General features: G+C 37.8%; 2 protein-coding genes across 2 annotated transcripts in view; both read left to right on the top strand.

Moving 5' to 3' along the window:
• The first annotated feature begins 237 nt into the window (after positions 1-237).
• On the top strand, positions 238-5,888 carry LOC107725396 (RNA demethylase ALKBH5-like). The gene is made up of 4 exons (XM_016534637.1): positions 238-1,441; positions 2,795-2,875; positions 2,974-3,099; positions 4,581-5,888. Exons 1-4 carry the CDS (start codon positions 780-782, stop codon positions 4,756-4,758), a joined length of 1,047 nt encoding a protein of 348 aa, XP_016390123.1. The 5' UTR covers positions 238-779; the 3' UTR covers positions 4,759-5,888.
• Positions 5,889-7,044: 1,156 nt separating this feature from the next.
• LOC107725398 (mitochondrial dynamics protein MID51-like) overlaps positions 7,045-11,371 on the top strand; it is a 10,476-nt gene continuing 6,149 nt past the window's right edge. Inside the window, exons 1-4 of the mRNA XM_016534639.1 lie at positions 7,045-7,166; positions 8,235-8,387; positions 9,390-9,546; positions 9,938-10,263. Of these exons, the coding sequence (XP_016390125.1) occupies positions 8,253-8,387; positions 9,390-9,546; positions 9,938-10,263 (618 nt within the window). The 5' untranslated portion in view covers positions 7,045-7,166; positions 8,235-8,252. The remainder of the gene's footprint in view (positions 7,167-8,234; positions 8,388-9,389; positions 9,547-9,937; positions 10,264-11,371) is intronic.

Here is an 11,371-nt window from a genome sequence, read left to right on the forward strand (position 1 = left end):
GTGTGTGTATTTATATATACCGGTACATTGTAAATATACACAGTACACACATATTCTGTAAACAAAAACTTTTATTTTGAATGCGATTAATCGTTTGACAGCGCTAATAATAATAAATTCGTGATGATAATTTGTAAAGATCGCTAAATAAAATTGATTGAAATTTGATCAAATTGATTTTTATAGCCGCAGGGGTTTGCTGACAGCTGATCGCGTCGCTCATTGGCTGTCACGGACCAGACCCTCTTGGCTACCGCGCAAAGCATGACGCGCATGCGCAGCTCGCCAAACAGTTTTGGTTCCACGAGTTTATGTTCTCTCCACGGCTTTGTGCAATCTTTCAGCAGCATAATAACTACTATTTCTCGGATACATTAAAATAGGCTGATCAGCACGGCGGTTGCAGCGAGCAGAAGGCGTGGGCTTTAAACAACATGCAGCAGTAAGCCTGGGTCCACTGGAAGCTAGTGGTGGCGTAACGTTAGCTGTGCTAGGTGCTAATGTTATAGCACTGAACGCAGGGAAACGCCGCATGTGATTGACAACCCACTCACTGCTTTGCGTTACCGATTCGGTCGGGTTGCTCGTGGAATGGGGCAGTGGAAACTTTGGTTGTTTTAATTTGCTGAACGGAGGGAAGAGGAAGCAGGCGGCACCGGGCCTTCGGTCACGTCGCGCACGACTTCAGTGACCGACACTAATGTTATAAAATGGGGACCTGAGGCGAATTCAGGTCAAACAACATTTTTGCCGCAGTTTTTCGTACTTTGCTCTTGAAAATGGCCGGTTTTACGGATCTGCGGGAGAAGCTGAAGTCGATGACGCCGCACAGGGACAAAGTTTTCGAGTACAGTAACGGCGAGAAGCGCAAGTACCGCGAGTCGGATGACGACGAGGAGCGGCGCGACGAGGAAGCGCGGAAAGTCAAGAGCAGCGTTAAGCAAGCGCAAATCTTCACGCAGGAGGAGTGCGTGTGCATCGAGGCCAAGATAGACGAGGTGGTCGCCAAGGCAGACAAGGGGCTCTACCGGGAGCACACGGTGGACCGGGCGCCGCTGCGGAACAAGTACTTCTTCGGCGAGGGCTACACGTACGGCTCGCAGCTGGAGAAGCGCGGGCCTGGGCAGGAGCGGCTGTACTCCAGAGGCGAGGTGGACGAGATACCGGACTGGGTGCACGAGCTGGTCATCGATCGCCTCGTGACGCACGGCGTCATACCGGAGGGCTTCGTTAATAGCGCCGTGATCAATGACTACCAGCCCGGGGGCTGCATCGTGTCGCACGTGGACCCCATCCACATCTTCGAGCGGCCGATAGTGTCGGTGTCGTTCTTCAGCGACAGCGCGCTCTGCTTCGGCTGCAAGTTCCAGTTCAAGCCCATCCGTGTGTCCGAGCCGGTGCTCTACCTGCCCGTCGGGCGCGGCAGCGTCACCGTCCTCAGGTCGGTACTAGTGCGGACACTGCTTTGTCTCAGTTCATTTCCAGAACATGCTGTTTCTATGGGATTCTTTTAAACCAGGGCTGTCCAAACTCGGTCCTGGAGAGCCGGTGTCCTGCAGAGTTTAGCTCTAACTTGCCTCAACACACCTGACTGGAGGTTTCTATGCCTAGTAAGAGCTTGATTAGCTGGTTCAGGTGTGTTTAATTAGGGTTGGAGCTAAACTCTGCAGGACACCGGCCCTCCAGGACCGAGTTTGGACAGCCCTGTTTTAAACACCATGTATATATCCTTACCAAAAAGTGGCTGTACAGTAATAGTAATACTATGGTATTTTGAAATATACCCTGGTGCCATACTACTATTATGGTGCATGCCCAAAATCCCATCAAAATACGTTCTGGTACAGTTTTGCAAGTTGAGTTGTATGTGTGATATGGTATACCAATGATACCTTGATTTATGCTATGGTGCCCTCCCTGTAATTATCATATTCATATACTATGGTTTTTACATGGTACTTCAAAAGATAAATATGGCACAAAAAAGTACCATGATTTATTATTTACCATATTATTTTACGTGCTTTGGTTCAAGTATTATTTTAGTATCACTGAGATACTATTATTTATAAATTTTGTGGATCAGTTTCAGTTTTTATATTTTCCGTTTTCATTTGAAAGTTGTAGTAATTTTGTTGTTGTAATATTTATTGGATGTTTTAAATGTCTTTGTAGTTTTCTTTGCATTCTTTTTATTTCAGTTCTAGTAATTGTAGTACATCAAGTTAAACTAAATGAATATAAGAAATGTTGCCTTGGAAACTAGCTTAAATAACTTTAACATTTAATATTGTTATATTTTATTTCACTTAACGCTTAATTTTAAGTAACAAAAATGGTGTTTTATGGATTTATTAAACTATGATAACCCCGTGTTCATGCCATGGTGTTCTTGGAAATATCATGCAAACAATATTGTACATAAATTTCAGTAACATGGTATATTTCAATATACTTTAGTATTACAACCACTTGTACCATGATACTGCCACAATAATTTAAGGCGTTACCATCTTGGTAAAGTCCAAAAACCATGTTTTTACCATAGTACAGGAAGAAATTCCCTTCCCTTTTTGTTTCAGCTGTAGCCCTTTAACTTATTTAGTAAAATATTTAATCCTTTTTAATAAGCATAAAGCATTTCATTTTTTAAATTAATTATTTAAATTGTATGATTTATTAACTTTTCATTGTAAGCTATAATCTAAAAACATATTATTTTGTGCTTTGTAATTGTGCTAAAATGTTATCAAATATAGTTCTTGCTCATGCTCACTGCTTTGATTGGTTTTAGTGGCTATGCAGCCGATGACATCACGCACTGCATCCGCCCACAGGACATCAAGGAGAGGAGAGCTGTCATCATTCTGAGAAAGTGAGTTCTCTGGTTTCGAGTCAGAGTTGTTCTTGAAAGGTCTGGAGGCATGTGTGGGGGTGTACACTGCTCTGATATCCGCTCTTGCTTTATTGTAGAACGAGGCCGGATGCCCCTCGTTTGAACTCCAGTTCACTGAGCCCATCCATCCACTCTTCTGAGAGACGACACATACTCAAAGCCAAACGCTCACACCGCAAGGCCGACCCAGATGCTGCACACAGGTACTTGTGAAGCCTTTCATACCACATTCAGATCTGCCTCTATCAAATCAACAAGTCCACACCCTACATATTTTTTTCTTTTTTGATTTCACTCTGATGTACGTCACAATACAGATCTGTCACTACCTTTTGTTTTATCGCACTGTTAAGTAAACTTTGGTATGCAACTCTCCCCACTCTGTTTGTGCTGTAGACATAAGTAATAGCTAAAATAGCGTGGCTTGTTAAGGAGAGTTGAACACGGACTTCTTCCAGCAATCTGGCTGGATTTTCTACAGTTTCTTCAGATTTTGTTCATGAATTAGAAAAACCTAGTTTCTAATATTTAAGGTGAAACAGAGTTTATTTATTTACCTGAAATAGTTTTACAACTACAGCAAATATGACAAATGTTTATGAGGTAAAGATTAGTCTGGAAAAGCTGTTTTGTTCTACATAGACCACCCTAATGCTGGCCGCCATCTTGATATCACATGACCATTATACTCAGTCTCTGTACTACTATCTTATTAATCCTTATTATTCATCAAATTATTCATTTTATTCAGCAAGGACGCATTAAAGTGATCAAAATTGGCAGTTAATATTTCTATTTTAAGTAAATGATGTTGCTTTGAACTCTTTATTCATCAAAGCATTTGGAGAAAAATGGATCACAGTTTACCTAAAAAATATTTTCAACTGATAATAAAAAGACATGTTTCTTGAGGAGCAAATCAGCATATTAGATTGATAGATGATTTCTGAAGGATCATGTGACACTGAAGACTGGAGTAGTGATACTAAAAATTAGGGGTGCTCCGATTGATAGGATACCGATCATTATCGGCCGATAATCACATTGGGATGATTGATCGGTGGTCTCTAAAAAGGCAGATCTCAAAAAAACTATCTCAAGCTGATGACTCTGCCGTGAGAGGTTTGGCACGACATGCAGCGGCACCGTCTCTGTCCGGCGCGGGTGAAATAATTATAATGCTGAAGGTGAGGTACTCACCTTCATATTACTTTCTGCGATCGGCCTCAAAAATCATGATCGGAGCACCCCTACTAAAAATTCAGCTTTGCATCGTAGGAATAAATTACATTTTAAAATATATGAAAATAAATTACAATTTATTTATACAATATTAGTTTCTAAAACGGGATAAAATGTTACATTATACTTTAACCACTTTCATTGTGGAACTTGCTAACTAGCACATTATTAGGAAAGACAATTTGCAAAGATTCATTAAAAAAAAACCTTATACTCGCTTCTGTAGGTGAAGCAGGTTCACCTACAATGATTCGCGCGAACATAAATGCATTTAGGCAGATCAGGGGGCGCATTCCCTTCAAAAGCAAAAGTAATCCACTGCGGTTCAGATGCCGGGAGTAAATGACGACTGCTATGTTCATTATTACATCCAACAACAGAACATCTCACTCGCAATCCACACAAACAGTTTGCTAAAAGCTTTTTGCTTTTTCTCTTATAGGCCTCGTATTTTAGAGATGGACAAAGAGCTGCAGAGGCGTTCCCTCTCTTCCCGACAGAGACGTCACGATGGAGACAGTTCAGAGAACTCGTGGAGGAGAGCTGACGAGAGAGAGCCGGGCTCACGCTACACACATGACCACGCACCCGCTCGACGAGTCAAAATGAGACGTCACTGAGACGCAGTCAGAACTCAATGCTGATCTCCTCAGACGCCTTTACGTTTGCTCGAGGGGACCGGAAGCCAACAGAGGGACTCAGTAAAAGAGATGCTTCCGGTGTGGGTGGATTCAAGGACATTAGGCAGCGGCTGCTTTACTTAAGAGGCTTTATCTATCTATTCAGACATATCATTAAGATCCACTATATTTTGTTCTGTGTGTTTAAAGGAAACGTATGGAATAAAAAGACATGTAAGCTGACTAGTTGAATTCAGTCATAATTTATCAGTTTGCACCCCAGCTAACTTCATGTACCAGTGTCATGCATACATACATTAACATAACAATATCAAATAAAAATGTGTATTGGATTTTTGAGAACTGCTCCTTTAAACATAAATATGGTTGATTTTTTTTATTTGATTTTTTTGGCTTTAAGAGTTTTGTTCGATGCATTCTGGCAATCTCTGTTTTTAAGTCAGAAAAAGCAAGAGGGAAAATAAAAGGCAAATTTTATTCATGCTGATAGACTGACTAAAGTTAATAGTATGATAATAAAATGTTTGATTTGCATACAGTGGCTTATCAGTGCATTTGCCTGTGCACGGTGGCTTTACTAACAAAGACAAGATCAAATCTAAGGCCTAGAATCTTTGATATGCTTGACATGCACAATATTAGTTTCTAAAACGGGATAAAATGTTACATTAGTCATCTCTTCATTTGAATGTTGTTCTTTCTGTTCTCAATGCTTATTTCTTTTAAGGGTGGTGTTGCCATTATAACAACTTCTGATTTGACAACCATAGTGTATTTGTTTTGGCTCTATTTCTGAAGGAAAGAATTAATTCATGCCAACATTACAGCTGACATTAGAGACCTGTATAAGACTGTCATAATGGCAACAGTTTGTGTTTTATTGATTTATTTGTTTCTGAGGTTGAATGGAAGTGCAGAAAATGTAGAAGAAAGATGATAAAGTGTCTTTCCCATTGCAGGTGTTTAACAGAAAGTGCATTTGACTACATGAGACTCTATATATGCTTTGTATTTAAAAGGCTGACATATGAGACTATTTTTGTTTAAATCAAATGAGTATATTAGACTGCATAAAAGATTAAAGGGAGATGTTCTGTGTGTTCTTGGAAGATTCTATGTTCGTTCTTTATTTTTCTGGTTCTATTGAAATTGAGATTATTCATATCTGTTGTATTTTGTAGCTAACTTTTAAATACCAAAACAATCTCATCCAATCTTTCCTAAAACTCCTTTATTACATGTTACTTTTTAAGAAAGTTCGTTTTTTAGTTCAGTTTGCATTGTCCATTAATATGGAATAGGAACATCATTTTCTGTCCACATTTATTTTAACATGCATAAAAAAGGTTTACATTCTTGCTCCAAGTCTTATATTTATAATTTGCACGATGCATTGTTTTATTTAGTTCAGAAAACAAAAAAAATGCAGATATTTAGTTTGGCTGGATCTCTGTGCCACTATGCCATCTTGAATTGTTGGATAAACTTTACCTCAATGTACCCACTGTTTACCCAATAAATGTCCCACAGGTTATTTCTTCAAGCAATGGTTGTGAGTGGAAAGAGTGGTGATTGTCCACTAGATGGTATAAGAGAATTCTCCACCAGATTTTTTTTATTGAAAACTATATTAGGTTGATTACAACGTTGCTTGTGGCTAGTTATTGTTTTACATATAAATCTTGGGGGAGACCTTACTGTTTTCAGTTCATAGAAGGGTGATAAACAGCACCAATGTACTCATAATGAAGCTATAATTTGAATAAGTAATATATAATCTAGTTTACATATAAATAAATCAGTAATAAAAATGTAACACTTTTATTAAATAAACTGGATAATATGGAACATATTTTAAATCATTTATTAGCACAAAATACAATCAAGTACTAATGTACAAATTTTATTTAGGGTTCTTTGTTTCGCCATACAAATTAAACAGATTTATTATATTTTTAAGAAAAATGTACATTCCGTTTCCTACAATGAACAATGTGACCACGTTTGCATTACACAAGCAATAAAATAACTAAGCGTCACAGTATAAGAAAATATAACACGTAACGATACCATTTATGGTATTTTCAAAATTATTCATGAAAAATCGTACAATATGTAGCCGCCCCGTTAAATTAATAGTTATAAAAGATAAGCTTTTTCATTTTTGTCCATGCATAGAAATGCCATAGAAACACAACAACGCTCTTTCACCATGAAGTTGTGACGTATGGAGATACTGTCCTCTCATTGGTCCATATGTACGTCAATCCGCGGGGTAGTGACGTATGAGGTGTTTGTTATAGGTGAGAGGGCAAGTGTGTGCTAGACAAACTTACTCGATTTGATGCTCTACTGTAATGGCTCTGAATTGATACTACATTATAAAGGTAAGTTAGCTGTTTAACTCGTGATTAGGCCTATAAACTGTTAGTTGTGTAACATCAATACGCGTGTTAGTTTTCTGCGTTCGACAGCTGGTGAAGTTAGCAAACGCTAATAACAAAGCGAAGCACTATTGTTTGACTCGGTTTCATTTAGTTTAACTCTTAACTGCAGAAATTAATTATTCGAATATTTGGTGGTTATATGTGGTTTAATGTAATATTTAGCAAGGAAAACCGTCATGTATTGATATACGTGTTAAACAGCACGTCTGTAAACGTGACAGATTTAAACCATTGACAGTGTTAAACAGTTTTGCATACATTAACGTTAGCTGTCTTATCTGAAAACACAATTAATGTTATCTAGGTTTTAAAGTCCATCTGTATGCAGGCCTCCTGTCATTTAATGTGTACTTGGCTTTTTATCCAATATCCATATAAAGATTGTAGACTTTTTTTTTTTTTGTAGTCTGTGAGCTGGCCAAGAACTTGCTGTGCTTTTTGGAAAATACCTTTGGAATGTAGTTCTTGGCCAGCAACTGAATCTGTAAATCCTTTTGGAATACAAATATTAAGCCTAAAAGGTATTTATGAGATACTGTATTCACCCATGTCTTACTAGTGTAACCTGTAGATCACAGATGGAAACTGTACTCTAAGTCAAGATCACAAAATTATCATATGAATAAGTGGAGAGTTACATGGGTCTAATTTTAGACCTGGTAAAGCCCCCTCCTGGGTCTGAGTTCATGAAAATCCATGGCTATTTCTGAGAGAGAGAGAGTGGCAGGTGAGGCTTCAGTCGCCTGGTCTGTCACGTAGCACATGTGAGAACTGTGTGTCTTAACCTTCATGACAGAGTACTGTGATGGTACATTAATCGTATCAGATGGTTAAATCAATAATAGCACTTTAATTTATAGTACTGTGATACTGATGACTACTATTTATGGTACACAAATGGTATTCTTAGTACCATAATTATATCATGATATATGTCTAAAAACTGTGATATATGAGGAAGTGCATGTGAAATCAAATGGTCATGTAATTCTCTATTGATATTTTCAGACACTCACAGAGGACGTGATGTATTATTCGAGTAAAAGGCGAGGAGAAGATGGAATTGCTGCCGTCATTGACTTCCTGTTGTCCAATGCCCGGCTGGTGCTGGGGGTCGGCGGAGCTGTGGTGCTGGGCATTGCCACATTAGCGGTGAAACGGGTGATTATTCATTTTAGCGTATTACACACCACAAAGTTCTGAGTGGTTGATATGTAGTTTTGTTTATAGAGTGCAACAGTGTTAATGAGGGAAAGAACTACAATTACACTGCACTAGCATTATGAGCAACATTAAAAGTAAAAGCAATGGATAAACATAAAACCATGTTCATATATATATATATATATATACATTAGTGCTGTCAAATGATTAATCGCATCCAAAATAAAGAATTTTGTTTACATAATATATGCGTGTGTACTGTGTATATTTATTATGTATATATAAATACACACACATACAGTATATATTTTGAAAATATTTACATGTATATATTTATATAATTTATATTGTATATAAATATATTTAATGTATAAACATGACATATTTTTCTGAAATATATATGTATATACATACACACACACACACATATACAGTAGTCAACATTTGAAGTGGATCAAAACCTTTAATCAAAGTTGTCCTAAAACCTAAAATCAAAATGCATTCTTTCACTTGGATGAAAGGTTTTGATCCACTTCAAATGTTGACTACTGTATATGTGTGTGTGTGCGTATGTACAAATATTTACATAGGAAAACGAACTCCACATCATTTGTAGTGCTTTATCGGTGTAGGCAGGTGCTTCAGAGTTTTTTGCCAAAATTTGTTTGTTTAGATTCTCTGTTTGGGGGAGATTTCTTTGCAGAATTATGGGTAATGTAGTTTTTCACCAGGATCGCAGCTGTTAAACATGATTATTTAAAACATAAGTTGAAACAATGCAGGCTGATGGCTTCAACGAAAGTATATACTACTGATTACTGTGAACCACATAGCTCTCAGTAGGTCTGCGCTTATAAATGATCCTTAAATCAATTCCATTATTGAGAAAATAAATGTAATTGTTGCTTCTAGAACCTAACTGTTACATGCTATTAGAGCTTATTTTGATTACTTGTTAATTTGTTGTCTCCTATATTTGCTCTACCTGTGATGTCGTAGCTGATAGAGCGTGCTGGTAGGCCTCCTGATGAGAAGCCTGACAAGAAGATGACGGACAGCTGGGAGGAGTTAGGCTTGGTCAGTGCCTCCCCCAAACTACTGCACAAGGGTATAGAAGGAGTGGTCATGAAACAGATTGCTGCCGCAACCAAGAAAGGTACATTCTTGGGAAATACCTTGGTTTGGAAGACTTAAAGTTTCTTGTTGCTTAAAGGCAATTAATTAAAAGTGACCCTTTTTAGGGTCTTATTCTGCACAATTCATCAGTGCATGCTAGTACAGGCAAAAAAAGCTTTGTGATTTTACGTCAGAACTCCACCTCTCAAACTGGTCAATGTTAACCAGAAGTCAAATTTTTTTACTATTACTATTTATCAAATTATTACTATTAATGAAATAGAATTGAATATACTGTACATTGTACCATTTTGGGAAAATTGTCTTACTCGGGCATTAATGTTGTCACTGAACATCCCGTTTCATCATGTTATGGAAGTAAAATGGGTTGTGAATGCTGTTTTCAGTAGAAACCCTTTTTTTGTGTTTAGCGGAGCTGTCCCAACCCATCCCCCTGCCCTCACCTGAGCCCCAGCGCTGTGACACTGAACCACTTCAGCGACGGAAACGCATGGATCTGTGTGTGATGACGTTTGTGGAGCGTCTGCAGCAGTACTACAGAACACGAGTGTGTCTGTCAGCGGAGGAGGTGTCTGTCGCACAGCAGCGAGCGTTAGATATAGCCACAGAGATCCAGGCCTTCCTGCACTCCAAACACCCAGACATGCCGCTGGGAGACATGACGCTGGCGGGGTCACTGCTCGACGACCTGCAAGTGGTAAAAGCCGACCACACCTGTCTGATCGTGCCCCTACAGGTATCAAGATTCTTTGTGGACCACTTGTTTACTTGCACGTGTAAAAAAAATATATATAGTTTTTAGTTAGTTCCTATCCTGTACATCTCAAAGACCCATAGAGATCTAGAGCTAGCCTGCAGTTTTATTACAGATAATGTATGTTGTTTGTTCTTCTTCAGAATTCTTGGGTCATGCAGATTTCAGCAGATATTATATTATATTTATTATAATACAATATAACAATATAAATGAAATATAATATCAAAAATCAAAAGCTAAAATTCAAAAAACAATTTATGTAGGTCTTTCATAAGCCTTTCCACCATTTTTAAATGAGCATCGTTTTTGGTGACTCTTTGTAAAATCTTTGTCAGTGTGGTTGACCAAATTTAGGTCTGAATATGATCAAATTAAATTGTTTATTCCCTGAATTCAGTGTAATATAATATAATGTAATATAATATAATAATCTGGGAGTTGCCAAAAACTCTTGATTGTTTATTATAATATAATTAATATATAATATAATATGGGGTGTGTGTGTTTTTTATATATATATATATATGTATATGTGTATATATTTTAATTATTATATCATTTTCAACAGTGTTTGAAAAACTACGGACCTAGATGATTTTTTTTTTATTTACATTTTTAATCGTCCTTTTCAATTGATTCTTTCTACGATATATCTACGATTTTGTTGACCAAAATTGGTTTAGATCATATTCAGACCACCCTTAATATCACAACTATCATTTACATTTACATTTAGTCATTTAGCAGATGCTTTTATCCAAAGCGACTTACAAATGAGGACAATAAAAGCAGTCAAAACTAACAAAAGAGCAACAATATATAAGTGCAAATGACAAGTCTCAGTTAGCCTAACGCAGTACACGTAGCAAGGTGTATATAAATATATATATATACACCTTCACACACACTCACTCACTCACTCACTCACTCACTCACTCACTCACACACACACACACACACAGACACTCACACACACACACGCACGCACGCACGCAGGCACGCACTCATACACTCACTCACTCACACACACACAGACATTCTCACACACACACACACACACATACATACACACACACACACATTCACT

This window comes from Sinocyclocheilus rhinocerous, unplaced genomic scaffold (assembly GCF_001515625.1).
Source record: "Sinocyclocheilus rhinocerous isolate Xijiao unplaced genomic scaffold, SAMN03320098_v1.1 scaffold1386, whole genome shotgun sequence".
Lineage (NCBI taxonomy): Eukaryota > Metazoa > Chordata > Actinopteri > Cypriniformes > Cyprinidae > Sinocyclocheilus > Sinocyclocheilus rhinocerous.

Bases quoted from the DNA above. Each gene is read 5' to 3' on its own strand.
- LOC107725396 (XM_016534637.1), top strand. From the start codon at position 780: ATGGCCGGTTTTACGGATCTGCGGGAGAAGCTGAAGTCGATGACGCCG. The intron at 2,876-2,973 runs GTGAGTTCTCTG...GCTTTATTGTAG, and splicing joins GCTGTCATCATTCTGAGAAA to AACGAGGCCGGATGCCCCTC. The intron at 3,100-4,580 runs GTACTTGTGAAG...TTTCTCTTATAG, and splicing joins GACCCAGATGCTGCACACAG to GCCTCGTATTTTAGAGATGG.